Raw genomic sequence first — 16,797 nt, 5'->3', positions numbered from 1 at the left:
TGCTAGTTTCTGACACATGCTAGATTTTTACTCCACCATTCTTGTGTACTTTGACAGCTGACACCTTCTGGAATGAATGAGGAGCGATTTTGATTGGCTCACTGATCACCTGATTACTAGGATTGCATAATTATCACTTATTCACTCTTAAAATCCTTTCCACCTCTATTTAGTGCCCCTGCGGTGTACCTAAAAAATAATCTACATGATTTTGACATCTCTCAACATAGACAACATATAGAACAATCACTTTCATTTTGTAAGCATATTATCTCTTTAAAATACAAGCCAATTCCAGATTTACTATAATTAAGTGTTATTAAAAGTTTTTCTTTTTTGTTTTGAAAAAAAAAACCAAGACTAAATATATTTGGGTAGACTAAAAATTGCCCAAGATCTAATCAACTTAAAGGGACTCCGAGCTAAAAAAAAAAATGAAAATTGCACTCACCTTGGGCTTTCTGCAGCCCAGTGTAGGTCGGGAGGTCCCACGACGGCGTCCTGGCTCTTCTCCCAGGTCTTCTCCCAGAGATGGCTGGCCGGCGGCTTCCGGGCGGCTCCAGGCGACACTGGCCCGAGAGTCGGGCTAGCGCTTCCGCATATGACACGTGTGACGTAATCACGCCGTCCGCCTCGCGTCATCACGGCGGCCGGCGTGACAATACGGCGCATGCGGGATTAAACCACGCATGCGCCGTACTGTCACGCCGGCCGCCGCAATGACGCGAGGTGGCCGGCGTTATTACGTCATGTGTGTCGTATGCGGAAGCGCTAGCCCGACACTCGGGCCAGTGTCGCCTGGAGCCGCCCGGAGCCGCCAGCCAGCCATCTCTGGGAGAAGACCTGGGAGAAGAGCCAGGACGCCGTCGTGGGACCTCCCGACCTACACTGGGCTGCAGAAAGCCCAATGTGAGTGCAATTTTCATTTTTTTTTTTTTGAGCTCGGAGTCCCTTTAAAGAGACTCAGAGACAAATAAAATAATTGATTTATACATACCTGGGACTTCCTCCAGCCCCATCTGCATGGATCGCTCACACGCCGCCGTCCTCAGCCATCTCCATCGCTGGTACCGGGTCCCGTCACTTCGGCCAGTCAGGGACAATCGACGCAAGAGCAGTGCAATGGGCGCTGGAGAGACGGAGGGAGTCACTGCGCATGCGGAAAACTGGCCGTGTCTGACCGAAGTTACGAGACCCGGTACCGGCGATAGAGACGGCTGAGGACGGCAGTGTGGACAGCTAAGGACTTTGCTTAAAGAGACTCGTCTCTGAGTCTCTTTAAGCAAAGGCATAGCAGAATTATGAAAATTGGCTTGGTCCAGAAGTGGTTAAAGGACTGTTCCACTCTACCAAGCAAGAACACGACTGGAACACAGCCCTCTACCCAGGGCCGGATTTCTGGAAAGGCCACAAAGACCCGGGCCTTGGGTTGCTGCAGCCCCAGGAGGCACCTGGACATGAAAAAAGGTTGCTACATATGAAAGAGGAGGATGCAAATGGGGAGCAACACATGGAAAAGAAAGCTAATGTCCAAGGGAGCTGTGCATGAAAGAAGTGCTGCAGTATATGTTACATATGGAAGTGGGGGCTGCACATACAATAGGAAGGATGCTTCTGCACAAGGAAAGGGAGTCCCAACACACTTGGCCTAGGGGCAGAAAAAGTATTACTCTGGCCTTGTCTCTGCCATCCCATTGAGTAACAAACTTTATCAACAATCACTTTAAAAAGTACATATTTATTGTTCAGCTTTTTCTGGTGACTGGGTAGGTAGGGTGTTGAAATAAATATTCCCTTCCCTTACACTTTCACTATTTGCCCTCAGATGAGAACATTATGCTCACAGAAAGCACAGGCCCCTCTCACTGTTGCCCACCCCCCTCTGCCCCTATATCCCAAATCCGGTTCTGATGAACTGAGAGGGATAAGGAGGTTGGCGTATTTATTTCTGAACTCAAAAAAAATCCAGACAAACAGTACGTTTTAAGCCTACACAGGAATGAGAGTAATTGCTTGAGAATAAAAACTTTAGAGGCAATTAAAGAACACCTGAAGTGAGAGGGATATGGAGGCTGCCATATTTATTTCTTTTAAAAGAGAACCTGAAGCAAGAGGTATATGGAGGTTGCCATATTTATTTTCTTTTAAACCATACCAGTTGTCTGGCAGTCCTGTTCTTTGGCTGGAGTAGTATCTGGATCACACACCTGAAAAAAAGCATGCAGCTAATCTTGTCAGATTTTTTGTCAGAAACATCTGATCTGATGCATGCTTGTTCATGGTCTATGGCTGAAATTCATGGGCGAATTCATGTTTACCAAACATCTGATGCAAGTCAATAGCATTGCATTTCACTTGCGTTGCACGATTTTCCAGATCCAATTTTTTTGTGTCTTAAAATCGTGCAGCAGGGCTGCATTTTTACACATGCGATGTATAAATTGCATGTAATGTAAATCAATGTAACAGCAGAAAAAACGCATTTGATTTGCAAAACAAATCACATGCAAATTCTACGTTAATTACATAACAACTTCACGTGATTAACTACATTGGCGTGCACAAAAATTTTAGTCCAAAAAAATCACAAACAACGTGCACAAGAAAAGAAAACCTGAAAATCACAAAACACAGAATCACACAGAAATGTGAAAAAAGCCAGAATATCGCAGCCAGAATTTGCAGCGATCAGTGTGAATGCTGCCTAAGGGCCTGTGCCCACTAACGCAGTTGTGCGCGGTTATGTCCTCTTTTCAGCATCTGTTACATTGATGTGTTGCTGAAAAGTGGACACAACTGCGTTAGTGGACTCAAGCGCTAACTATTTCATGATTTGTCCTCAGACAGGAACATCAGGCCCACAGGGAGAATTACTTCCTCTCACAGGCCTCAATTCACGAAGCTTTATCAAACACTTTATCAAACGTTTGATAATTTACCTCATGAGTAAAATCTAAATTTGAATTCACTAAGGTGTTATAGACTTATTGAACATTTTATCGATAAAACATTCTATAAATATATAACACCTTAGTGAATTCAAAATTAGATTTTACCCATGAGGTAAATTATCAAACGTTCGATAAAGTGTTTGATAAAGCTTAGTGAATTGAGGCCACAGTGGTATTGTCATACTCCATCCAAAGATGATAGGCTAGAAATTTCCCACCCTGCATTGCTCACATACGTCATAGAGTTACCCAGTCATCTCACTGTGAACCAGAAGCATTAGGAGTTTGTAAGACAGGAATGGTGTGTATGTACATGCTGTGAAAGGGAAGGAGGTGGTTATAGTTGCCTCACTTGTTATGGAGGGTGTGTGTGTGGTGGTGCCTAACCTTAATCCACCCCAGTAGTGCCTAAGCATAATTTATAACTCCACCCTATGACTAACCCTACAATGGTGCCTATCCTTAAGCCTTAAGGACCTCTACACTGAAGACCCCTTGCTTGCTAGCAATGTTAAAAAGAACCCAAGGTAGGCATATTTGTAAAAAAAAAATGCTACCTGATTTTGAGGCTAGCCAGTTCAGGTAGCCTCAATTACTGCCACTCTCCACCGCTCCTGTAGCCAGATATCACCTGCTTTTGCTTTCAGTGACCCCTGAGGCCCCCTGTGGCCACAAGTCTGTGCTTTGTGTGTCTTAACACAGAGCAAAGAGCAGGGGGGCTGGGGGAGAGGCAGGGGAAAGGCAGAGCTGCCCAATGACAGCAGGGGAAAAGGTGTTAGGAACACCCCCAGTGGGCGTTTTGCACAAGAGCCTCTCCTGCAAAGGACTCCACATGCCCTTGAGATTGCTGCATTTTGAAAATTTCAGAAGGTGACAGCATGGCGCAGGGGGAGCAGAGAGCAGCCCATAGGGGACACATAGACATGTCATGGACCAGGAAACATGCCTCTGTATCCCATCTGCCTCCCCTGCGCTGCCTCAGGTACACTTTAAAAGTTGTGATTACTGGCTATAAACTATAGATAGCGGCTATAAACCTCAGGCAACCGGGGCTACCCAAATTACTGATTAGGTTCACTAAACATGGCTTTCAACATTGCTATCTATGGCGGCGACATTTTAACAGGTGGTCTCCTCCAGGCCTCTTTTTACCTCCTTTGAGCCTCACTATTATTATCCGCCTAATTTGTTACGCTATGGATCTTGGTAACTTACATTTCAGAAATACTGACATCAGGAACCCAAACTGTGCCCTCTGGGATGAGGACTCGACTTATGCCACAGAAGTCATCTGGTTGCCACATTAAGAGTTCATTTTCCCACACCTTCATTTGAAGAAACAGACAAAAATCTGAATGTTGCACATAAATCTATATTCTATTGAAATAAATGTACGGTTTCTCATTAGAGAACCTGAAGTGAGAGACATATGGTGGCTGTCGTATTTATTTCCTTAATAATACCGATTGCCTGGCTATCCTAGTGATCTCTTTGGTTGCTGAAGTGTGTGAATTACTCACCCAAAACAAGCATGCTGCTAATCTAGTCAGACGTCTGTCAGAGCACCTGTATGCTTATTCAGGGTATATGGCTAAAGCTGAATACTCCCCACCCAACGGAGGAAGTTGGATCCAGCAATGTCCCCCTGACGATGAGCGTTCCATGATCCATCTTCTGGTCGGCAGGTACACGCCACGTCACATGACGGCACATGACAGGCGTGAACGGAAAGTCGAGCAATCTCGGTATCTGAAAGATCGGAACCGCTGTGACAGTCGTTGCCCCTTGTTGCTAAACTTCGTTCGTGTAATCATATGCCTGTTTCCACTTCACGAGATCATGGAAATGATCGCTCATCGCTGGTCATCAGAAAAAATGTCGGAAAAATTTCATAGTGGGTAAGAGCCTTTAACTACTAGCCGAACACGTCACGGCGATGGGCGTGGCCACGGCGGCAGCCCAAGGACCGCCTAACGCTGATCGGCGTAAAGTCCTGGGGCACTGTTTTGCAGGAGATTGCACGCAGGCTGCACGCGCATCTCCTGCTTGGTGGGTGGAGTGGAGCTCTGCCTTCAGTCTCCGAGCGGCGATCGCCATCTAATTACTTTGTACAGCAATGCGATCTGCAGCAGTGCTGTACTGGGGACAGCCGTGTGACACAGCTGTCCCCCTGGGGCACTAGAGAGTGATCGGCTCTCATAGGCAGAAGCCTATGACAGCTGATTGCCAGAGAGCTCTGTTGGTGGGGAGAAAATGGGGTGAGGGAATCAGTTGTGTGCTGTGTTGTGCGGCCCTGCAGCTTAGCTTTAAAGCTGCAGTGGCCTATTATACAAAAAAGGCCTGGTCTTTAGGGGGATTTAACACTGGGGTCCTCAAGTGGTTAAAGTATTAGAGGCAGAGGATCAGCTAGACAGCAGAGTGGTTTGCTTTGTTTAAAGGGAAATAAGTATGGCAACCTCAATATTCCTCTCACTTCTAGTGTGCCTGCTCCTCTATACTCTCCTCCAGGGGCGCTTCTAGGCATAGGCAGTACAGGCCATTGCCTGGAGTGCCATTGGTCCTGGGGGGCGCAGTGTTGCTAGATTAAGCCCCACCCCAAATTAAGCCCCACCCCTGGACTAAGCCCCACCATGTGGGTGTTCTATTACTTGCTTCTGTTGCATCTACTTAGCGTAAGTTGCAGGCAGCTGACACCTCTGTGCCTTGTGCATCCTTCTTTACACCTGCGTGCCTCCTTCTGTCCCTTTTGTGCCTCCTTCTGTCTCCTTGTGCCTCCTTCAGTCCCTTGTGCCATGTCTGATCTTGTTTGTCCTTCTGTCTCCCTTTGTGCCTTCTTCTGTCACCATGTGCCTCCTTCAGTCCCCTTATGCCACCTCTGCCTCCTTCTGTGCCCCTTTGTGCCTCCTTCTGTCCCCCTGTGCCTCCTTTTTGTCCCATTTGCCTTTACTTGCCCCCCCTGTGCTACCTCTGCCCCCTGTTTCTCCTTCAGTACCACTCTGCCTCCTTCTGTCCTCATGTGCCTCCTTCTGTCTCCCTTTGTACCACCTTCTGACTCCATGTGCCACCTCTGTGCCCCTTTGTGCCTTCTTCTGTCTCCCTGTGGCTCCTTTTGTCTCCCTGTCCCTCCTTACATCCCCCTTTGCCGTCTTCTGTCCCCCTTTTATGCCTCGTCCTGTCCCCCTTTGTGCATACTTCTGTGCCCCTTTGTGCCTCCCACTGTCTCCCTGTACTTCCTTCTGACCCTCTTTGTGCTTTTTTTCTGTCCCTCATTGTGCCTCCTTCTGTCCCCTTTATGCCTCCTTCCATCCCCTTTGTGCCTCCTTCTGTCCCCTTTTTGTCTCCTCCAGTCCCCTTGTGACTCCTTTCTTCCTGTGCCTCCTTTTGTCCCTCTTTGTGTCTTAATCTGTCCCCATTGTGCCACCTCCTGCCTCACTTTGTGCCTCCTTCAGTCCCCCTGTGCCTCCTTCTGTCCTTCTTTGTGCCTCCTTCTGGCCCTCATGCCTTCTTCTGTCCCCTTGTACCTCTCGCTGCCCCTCTGTGTACATCCTTCTGTCCTCCTTTGTGTCTCATTCTACCCCCATTGTTCCTCCTTTTGTCCTCCATGTGCCTCCTTTTGTCCCCCATTGTGCCTCATTCTGTCCCTTGTGCCTCCTTCTGGCCTTCTTTGAGAGTTTTTTTGACCCTTGTGCCGCCTTCTTTCCCCCTGTGCCTCCCTATGTCCCCCGTGTGCCTTCTTCCTTACATGTATTTTCTTTCTTACATGTGTTTTCGGGGGAAACGCTGCTGCAATAAGTGTAATTTCTGGTGAAACGCTGTTGCATTACAATTATCTTCAGGTGAAACATTGCCGCATTACGGTTATTTCCTGGTGAAATGTTGCCGCTTTATGATTATTTTCATGGGGGGGCGCCACATGTTTTCTCGCCTGGAGTGACAAAATGGCTAGAGGCGCCCCTGCTCTCCTCCACTTCTTCCTCTTAAAGGGATCTGGGCACCTATTTAATAAAACATATAAATTAACCTCCCCCTTAGTAAAATAATTCCCATTCCTCCCTCGGTGTCCTGGCCACAGCACTGTCACCATGCTTTGTAAGGCTAGTGCACACTCAAGCTCATGCATGTGCAGTACGGAGCAAACAGGTGGTCTTCGGAAAGAATCGGGGGTACGAGTGCTCTTGAAACCTTTCAAGGGCTTACGGAGGTGTATTCAACCAGTTGGTGAAACAGGCCCGTTTCTAGGGCCGTGTGGCCGCCATGAGCGCTGAGGGAGGGGGGGGGGAGGTGCTGTAATGGAGGGGGGAGCCACAGCCGTGAGGAGGGCAGCCCGACCTCTCCCCGGGCCGCCCTTGTGTTCCCCCCTCAGATGCAGAGTGATTGCAGCAGGAAGCGCTGTATATAACAACTCACCTCCCTGCTTTCCAATCGCCGCTCACTTGCCGCTGGACTCCTGCTCTGCATAGCCGGTATACACACACTGCTTCCTGTTTAGCAGGAAGCAGCATGTGTATCAACGTCTATGCAGAGGAGGAAACCAGCGGCAAGTGAGCAGCGATTGGAACACAGGGAGGTGAGTTGTTGTATACAGCGCTTCCTGCTGAAATCACTCTGCATCTGAAGAGGGAACATGGAGGGCGGCCCAGAGAGAGGAAGGAAGGGAGAGGTCGGGCTTCCCTCCCCGCAGCTGACTCCCCCCTCCATTTTGGGGGGACACCTACCTACCTACCTCACCTATACTGGGAGGCAGCTACCTTATTTAACCTATACTGGGGGCAGCTACCTATCTAACCTATACTCGGGGGCAGCTACCTATCTAACCTATACTGGAGGCACCTACCTAACTAACCTATACCAGGGGCACCTACCTATCTAACCTGTGCTGGGGGCATCTATTCTGGCTACCTATATTAGAGGCACCCACCTAGCTAACCTGAACTGGGGGCACCTATCTTATACCGGGGGCACCTGCCTATCTTACCTATACTGGGGCAACTATACTGGCTACCTATACTGGAGGCACCTACCTGGCTTCCCTATACCAGGGGTAACTATACTGGCTCACCTATGCCTGGCTACCTATACTGGGGGGACCTATAGCTGGCTACCTATATTGGGGTACCTATTCCTGGCTACCTATACTGGGGGGACCTATACTGAGTGCAACTAGACCTGGCTTACCTATACTGTGGGCACCTATACCTGGCTCCGCGGGGGGGGGGGCGCAATTTTTACACCCTCGCCCTGGGTGCGTTTTAGCCTAGAAACTGCCCTGTGGTGAAATAGCTCTAATGGGAGTGACAGTGGAAACAAGACAGCTCTTTAGACAGAGCCTTCAATCTCCTTAGGTAAGTATCTGACTTTTTTATCACTTCAATTTTATTTTAATGGTTTACACACACCATGCAATTTTCCTGACAGGTCGATGGGTCAATTAAGAATTTACAGCATGTTTGATCTGCCTTTGATCAAGAAAGGGATCAACTTTGTGCAGCACTGATCTCAAAATTAACCTTTTCCCGACTGCGTCACGCCGATGGGCGTGGCCGCGGCGGCAGCCCCAGGACCGCTTAACGCCAATTGGCGTAAAGTCCTGGGGCTCTGTTTTGCAGGAGATCGCGCGCAGGCTGCGCGCGCATCTCCTGTTCGGGGGACGAAACTCCGCCCCGCCTTCAGTCTCCGAGCGGGAGACTGTTAGACGGCGTGATCGCTGTGATCAGCAGCAGTGCTGCACTGGGGACAGCTGTGTGACACGGCTGTCCCCATGGGGGACAAGAGAGAGATCGGCTCTCAAAGGCAGAAGCCTATGACAGCCGATCGCAGTAATTGGCTGGCTGTGGGGAGGGAGGAAGGGAGGGAAGGAAGGGATTTCAAGAAAGAGTGTTTTTTTAAAAGAAACACAAACAATAATATTTATTTAAAAAAAATAAACATGGGGGGAGCCATTAGACCCTACCAACAGAGAGCTCTGTTGGTGGGGAGAAAAGGGGGGAAATCACTTGTGTGCTGTGTTGTGCGGCCCTGCAGATTGGCCTTAAAGCTGCAGTGGCCAATTTCACTAAAAATGGCCTGGTCACTAGGGGGGTTTAGCCCTGCAGTCCTCAAGAGGTTAATCCCTTTCTTGATCGGAAGCAGATCGGACAGGCTGGAAATTACTGATCAACCTGTCAATTTGGGGAAATTGCATAGTGTGTATTAGCCTTAAGCTGACCCTACATTACTCAATGTATAGCCAGATCAACCGTTAGATCCTTCTCAGATCTAATCTGATCACAGAGGAATCTATTGCCTAGCAACATTCTGCACAGCAAATATTTTAGCTTGAAATCTATTGGAAATTGTCCTAGCACCGCCACTGCCTGCAGCCCTCTGAAGTGTATAAGTGTGTGTCCCCATGCCCATGCTCCGTGTAAGCCTCACCTCTCCGCCAGCATGACTCGTGGCCTCCTCTGGTGTTCAACGTCACCATGAGCGCCTTTAACATGTGACTCAGCCTATATAGGGACATCACAGCATACGCCAGTGTCTCATGGAATAGACATCAGAGGAGGCTAGTGGTGGATAGCTGAGCCTTTAACACTGCATACAGGCACAGGGGGAACACTTCTAAAGTTGGATAACTGGCCTGTTGTCTGTCTGGTCAGTCGGTCATCCTGATATCGAACGCCAGTACCGCTGAGCACCTGATAGAGCCCTCAGCACCAATTTTGCCCGAAAGATTAATCAGGAGACCATGTTGCAGCACCGATTTTCTTCCGATTTGATAAAAATTTGTGAATCTTAAGCTTGACAATCGGCCTATGTTCTTTATAATTTAATGGCCTCTGACAACCCCCTCTGGTCATTTGTCACTGACACTGTACAACAAAAGGAAACTGTCATAGATTTCCAGGTTGAGAAGAGAGCAGCACAACCTGTTCAGATCAGTTAGAGATAACCAGGCATTGTGTTGTGAAATCTGTAATGTCCGCTGCACATTTTTCTTATCGGTTCCATCATCTCTCTTCATCTCCTCAGGCTTTTTTCTTTGTCACTAAATATACCTCAGAAACAGAAACAGATGTCTTCTTACCATTTCGAACGCCATCAAGGTTGTCATAATTTGTAACTTTTCATCCTGTAAAACAATGGCAGGAACTATTTTTTACATCACTCTAGACCTAGACATTCCTCAATTACACAATGAATATTTGTTACATGATGAGTCACAACCTCTTCTCAGACTGCTAGTCTAGTAACTGATAACCATTTGCAAATACCAGACATACTGGATTGTCAAGACCTGTTCCTCAGAGATTCTATCACTCCAAAAGTGTTCTATACAGTTCCTATTAAGACTTGTTCCTCAGAGTATCTATCACTCAAGACTTGTTCCTCACAGATCTTATTACTGAAGACTTGTTGTTCCTCAGAGTTCCTGTCACTCAACACTTGTTCCTCAGAGTTCCTACCACTGAAGACTTCTTCCCTGGAGTTCCTATTACTGACATTATAATTTTCTTAACCTAAGGAAGAAAAATAACTGAACCCTTTTTGTGATGCAGAAGATGTTTTTCCAGTAGTACAAGTGACTTCTTCAGCTTAAGGGGGTATATTCTCTATATATAACATTAAACTTTACACGTGCAGACACTGCAGGTAAACTTTACCAGGCATTACGCAAATGACATAACACATAATACAAATACTCGCAGGGCCGGGCCGAGGCATAGGCTGGAGAGGCTCCAGCCTCAGGGCGCAGTGTAGGAGGGGGCGCACAATTCATTCAGCTGTCATTCCTAATTGTGTATGAAGCAGAAAGAAATAAGAAAAGGGGATACATAGCAGTGACTGCAAGCCAGATAACTAGATATTAAGGTGTTGGGGAGGTTGTGGGCCCTGTGGCCCTCTTAGTCTAATAGCGATCAGTGTGTGACAGCTGAGGTGGGAAGGGATGGAGGGGTGCACTTTGGTGTCTCAGCCTTGGGTGCTGGAGGACCTTGTCCCTGCTCTGAATACTCGTATTATACATATGAACATTTGAAGTTGCTTGTAATAGTAACAAAGGGTCTACCTAGTTCTGTTTGAATCCGTGGTTATTGGTTTTAGCAAAGATTTGTTCAGTTGTCAAATAAAAAAATTATTTGAATATGAATCTCAAATTACATTGTAGTTGTTCATTCCTACATTCATACCCCGTCTAGGCTAAGTATTGTAACTAAAAACCATGGGAAAGTTTGTCACAACTATGTAAGATGTTTATGCTGATGCAACCCCCTACTCCCCCCCACCCCCCTTTACCAAGGAAAAAATAATATTTTTGCCGCTCTGTGCCTGCATGCCGCGCTGCAACCATGATTGAGCATTCACACTTACCACGTTGCCATAGGCTTGCATTGCTGCATAATCTGTGCAGCACGCATGGATTATGTGTCAACACACTGCAGAGTTTGCGGTGGCCTTGCATCGATTTCTTTACTCCTGTCGCACTACACTGCATCGCCATAGCGTATAAGTCCCCATACACTTACAATGCCCTCATGACAAGCTGTGGTGGAGAGAGTACCGCGACGCAAGAAAACACAGTAAGTGTTAAAGGAGCCTAAATCCCCAACAACTTTTTATTGCTGCAACGAGAAGTTAACAGTGGGGAAACAGACAACACTAAAGAAAGGTCAGACTCCTAACCCTTTTTCCTGTTATCCAAAATTATTAGTTTTCTAGACTTCAACTGTAAAACAGACTTCCTTTTTATTTTTTTTCAAAAAGTCTATCTTTATCTCCTCGTACCTGAAATCCCACCTCTGCTAGGCTTTATAAGGTGTATGTAAATACCTTGATTCATGTTTCCACCTGGTGGCCACTAGTGTTGGGCGAACATCTAGATGTTCGGGTTCGGGCCGAACAGGCCGAACATGGCCGCGATGTTCGGGTGTTCGACCCGAACTCCGAACATAATGGAAGTCAATGGGGACCCGAACTTTTGTGGTTTGTAAAGCCTCCTTACATGCTACATACCCCAAATTTACAGGGTATGTGCACCTTGGGAGTGGGTACAAGAGGAAAAAAAAATTAGCAAAAAGAGCTTATAGTTTTTGAGAAAATCGATTTTAAAGTTTCAAAGGGAAAACTGTCTTTTAAATGCGGGAAATGTCTGTTTTCTTTGCACAGGTAACATGTTTTTTGTCGGCATGCAGTCATAAATGTAATACATATAAGAGGTTCCAGGAAAAGGGACCGGTAACGCTAACCCAGCAGCAGCACACGTGATGGAACAGGAGGAGGGTGGCGCAGGAGGAGGAGAAGGCCACGCTTTGTGAGACACAACAACCCAGGCCTTGCATGAGGGCAAGAAGCGTGCGGATAGCATGCTTTGTACCGCCATGCAGTCATAAATGTAATAAAGATAAGTGGTTCAATAAACAGGGACCACGCGGCAACGCTAACCCAGCAGCAGCAGACGTGATGGAACAGGAGGAGGCGCAGGAGGAGAAGGCCACGCTTTGTGAGACACAACAACCCAGGCCTTGCATGAGGGCAAGAAGCGTGCGGATAGCATGCTTTGTACCGCCATGCAGTCATAAATGTAATAAAGATAAGTGGTTCAATAAACAGGGACCACGCGGCAACGCTAACCCAGCAGCAGCAGACGTGATGGAACAGGAGCAGGCGCAGGAGGAGAAGGCCACGCTTTGTGAGACACAACAACCCAGGCCTTGCATGAGGGCAAGAAGCGTGCGGATAGCATGCTTTGTACCGCCATGCAGTCATAAATGTAATAAAGATAAGTGGTTCAATAAACAGGGACCACGCGGCAACGCTAACCCAGCAGCAGCAGACGTGATGGAACAGGAGCAGGCGCAGGAGGAGAAGGCCACGCTTTGTGAGACACAACAACCCAGGCCTTGCATGAGGGCAAGAAGCGTGCGGATAGCATGCTTTGTACCGCCATGCAGTCATAAATGTAATAAAGATAAGTGGTTCAATAAACAGGGACCACGCGGCAACGCTAACCCAGCAGCAGCAGACGTGATGGAACAGGAGCAGGCGCAGGAGGAGAAGGCCACGCTTTGTGAGACACAACAACCCAGGCCTTGCATGTGGACAAAAAGCGTGCGGATATAGCAGCAATGCTTTTTGCCGCCATGCAGTCATAAATGTAATACAGATGAGAGGTTCAATAAACAGGGCCCGGAAACGCAACACCATCCCAGATGTTCATTGGTCATGTTACTTGGTTGGGGTCCTGGAGTGTTGCGTAGTCATTTCCAATCCAGGATTGATTCATTTTAATTTGAGTCAGACGGTCTGCATTTTCTGTAGAGAGGCGGATACGCCGATCTGTGACGATGCCTCCGGCAGCACTGAAACAGCGTTCCGACATAACGCTGGCTGCCGGGCAAGCCAGCACCTCTATTGCGTACATTGCCAGTTCGTGCCAGGTGTCTAGCTTCGATACCCAATAGTTGAAGGGTGCAGATGGATGGTTCGACACAGCTACGCCATCTGACATGTAGTCCTTGACCATCTTCTCCAGGCGATCGGTGTTGGAGGTGGATCTGCACGCTTGCTGTTCAGTGGGCTGCGGCTGCATGGGTGTCAGAAAATTTTCCCACTCCAAGGACACTGCCGATACCATTCCCTTTTGGGTACTAGCTGCGGCTTGCGTTGTTTGCTGCCCTCCTGGTCGTCCTGGGTTTGCGGAAGTCAGTCTGTCTGCGTACAACTGGCTAGAGGAGGGGGAGGATGTCAATCTCCTCTCTAAAGTCTCCACAAGGGCCTGCTGGTATTCTTCCATTTTGACCTGTCTGACTCTTTCTTCAAGCAGTTTTGGAACATTGTGTTTGTACCGTGGATCCAGAAGGGTATAAACCCAGTAATTGGTGTTGTCCAGAATGCGCACAATGCGTGGGTCACGTTCAATGCAGTCTAGCATGAATTGAGCCATGTGTGCCAGAGTCCTACCAGAATCCTCATCATCCTCTTGTGAGCGTTGTGATAGTTGTTGTGATGCATCATAGTCGTCACCTTCCTCCTGGTCTGCTTCTGCTGACCATTCGCGTTGAATTGTGGAAGTCCAACGTGCACCGCTCTGGCCCTCGTCAGTGGTGGCAGGAAATTCCTGCTCCAACTCCAGCTGTTCCTCCTCCTCTTCTTCGTCATAGCTGCTGGGGCCAGCGTTCCCTGAGGCGGATGGCCTGATGTTGGTACCATCACGCTGATCGTTTTCTCCTTCAGATTCCCCCAGTTGCATCATGACAGCTGTTTCCTTGATTTTTAACATCGACCTCTTCAGTAAACACAGCAGTGGTATGGTAATGCTGACTGAAGAGTTGTCACTGCTCACAAGCAACGTGGATTGCTCAAAATTTTGGAGGACTTGGCAGAGATCCAACATGTTGGCCCAATCGGATCCACAGAAGCTTGGCAGCTGGCCGGATGCGCCTCGGTACTGCGCCGTCATGTACTGGACCACTGCACTCTTCTGCTCGCAAAAGCGGGCTAGCATGTGCAGCGTAGAATTCCAGCGCGTAGGGACATCACACAGCAAGCGATGGTGGGGGAGATTGAAGCGCTCCTGCATCTTGGCGAGTGCCCCCGAAGCAGTACTGGAATTTCGACAATGTTTGGACACTCGACGCACCTTCAACAGCAGATCGGGCACGCCTGGGTATGTCCTCAGGAACCGCTGAACTACTAGGTTCATCACGTGCGCCAGGCAAGGGATGTGTGTCAGCTTAGCCAACCTTAAAGCGCGAATGAGATTACTCCCATTATCACACACAACCATGCCCGGTTTCAGGTCCAGCGGTGCCAGCCACAAATCCGTCTGTTCCTTTATTCCCCTCCAAATTTCCTCCCCTGTGTGCTGCTTATCCCCAAGGCAGATTAGCTTCAGCAACGCTTGCTGACGCATGCCAACAGCTGTGCTGCACTGCTTCCACGATCCTACTGCTGCTGGGTTAGCGTTTCCGGATGAGGTACAGCTTTGAGATGCGTTGGAGGAGAAGGAGTCAGAGAGGTAGGTGCTGCTGTTATCCAGTGGGAGGGACGGCGGTGCAGCTGTTTGTGGCGTGGGCAACACCCGTGCCGTAGCAGGTGAGGAATCGCTGCCAGGCTCCACAAGGTTCACCCAGTGCGCGGTAAGGGAGATGTATCGACCCTGGCCGAACGCACTCGTCCAGGTGTCAGTGGTGAGGTGAACCTTGCAGGCAACGGCATTCTTCAAGCTTCGGGTTATTTTGCTGACCACGTGCTCATGCAACTCAGGCACTGCAGAGCGTGCAAAGTGGTAGCGGCTGGGAACCACGTAACGTGGGATGGCCACTGACATCATGCCCTTGAAGCTGTTTGTCTCCACCAATCGATATGGCAGCATTTCGCAGGCCAGAAGCTTGGCTATGCTGGCTGTTACTGCCACGGCCCGGGGGTCATTTGCTGGCAATTTCCTCTTGCGCTCAAACATCTCCGACACAGACAACTGAACCGTAGCGCTGCACACGGAAGGGCTGTTGGTTGTTGTGTTTGATGAACACTGGGAGACCTCAAGAGCACTACTCCGGAAAGTGACAGTGTCAGCGTCGTCTGATGTTTGTGAATGTTGTGAACCACGCAATGGCTGGGCTACTGCTGCTGCTGAGGCGGGTCTGGTGGTGAGTCTGGTGAACCCAAGGGAGGCAGTGTTGTTTCTGGTACCCTGTCCTGACGCGTTTGCCCAAAGAGTGGGATGTTTGGATAGCATGTGACGGCTCATGCTGGTGGTGGAGAGGTTGTTAATATTTTTCCCCCTGCTCAGGCGGGTCTTGCACACCTTGCAAATCGCCATGGTAACATCCTCAGTGCAGTCTTCAAAGAAAGCCCAGACTTTGGAGCACCTGCCTCCTTGCTGGCGATTTCTGTTTGCTCCTCTTTTGCCTCTCACTTGAACTTCCACGCTTGTGGTGCCTGAAATTGCGCGCCGCCTACCTTGTGGCACAAGGCGAACTCGTGCAGCAGTGTGTTCTTCAACAGACTCATCTGTGCTGCTGCTACGACGGCGATGTTCTCGTTCACAAACAAAATCTGGGTCTCTGTCCACATTGTCCATACCCTCCTCTTCCATCTCCTCAAACTCGTCATATGTCATTGTGGGCCACCGCCGTGGAGTAGAGCTCCCCACAACAACCTCTGCGCAGCACACTCCAACGTCGTCTTCCAGATCTTGTCGGCCGACCTCCTGCAATTGCAACCCCTCCTGCCCAAATTGCTCTGGGATTTGGGTTTCCGAGTCCTCTTCGGACTCGCCTTGTATTTCAGTGCGCGGTGCATTTCCCACAGTTAACGGTTGTGAATCCAGGCACAACATTTCTGGCTGTTCCTCCATTGACCTTTGAAAGGTGGAAGTTTGTTGGGCTGGGAATAGCTCCTGCGAATACCCCATTGTGTCCTGAGGTAATTCATCGGACTGGTTATCTGGCAGTTGTGTGCGTGGTGTCGCTGCCGGTTGTGTCAGCTTTGTGCCCACTGGCTCCTTGTAACTGGCTGAGGACTCGGACCTCGTGCGTGATGTGCTGGTGCTGCTTAACCCACTGCTGGACGCTTGAGAGGTCATCCAAGTAATTATCTGGTCCTGTTCTTTTGGATTTGTGAGGGTTGTTGTCCTGGACAACATGGGCGGTATTGAGTGGGTTTTCTTGGGTGCTCCCCTGTGGCCTGTACGTGAACCGTCAGGGGAAACACCTCTTCCCTTGCCCCTCCCTCTTTCACCGGATTTCTTCCTCATTTCACTTATCCTTACAGTACACGCTGACTGGCAGCAGTACAGTGGCAGTACAGAAATGCTATACAGTACCACTATTCCCAGCAGCGACACAGAGCACAATGCTATACAGTG

General features: G+C 48.8%; 1 protein-coding gene across 1 annotated transcript in view; it reads right to left on the bottom strand.

Annotated features, from left to right (window-relative positions):
* Positions 1–16,797, bottom strand: part of LOC137537921 (5-hydroxytryptamine receptor 3A-like) — a 95,304-nt gene that overhangs the window by 55,419 nt on the left and 23,088 nt on the right. The window contains exons 3-4 of the mRNA XM_068259849.1: positions 10,018–10,062; positions 4,167–4,276 (exon numbers count right to left, since the gene is read on the bottom strand). Coding sequence (XP_068115950.1) covers positions 4,167–4,276; positions 10,018–10,062 — 155 coding nt within the window. The remainder of the gene's footprint in view (positions 1–4,166; positions 4,277–10,017; positions 10,063–16,797) is intronic.

Source organism: Hyperolius riggenbachi, chromosome 11 (assembly GCF_040937935.1).
Source record: "Hyperolius riggenbachi isolate aHypRig1 chromosome 11, aHypRig1.pri, whole genome shotgun sequence".
NCBI lineage: Eukaryota > Metazoa > Chordata > Amphibia > Anura > Hyperoliidae > Hyperolius > Hyperolius riggenbachi.
This window is presented reverse-complemented; position numbering and strand designations above follow the sequence as displayed.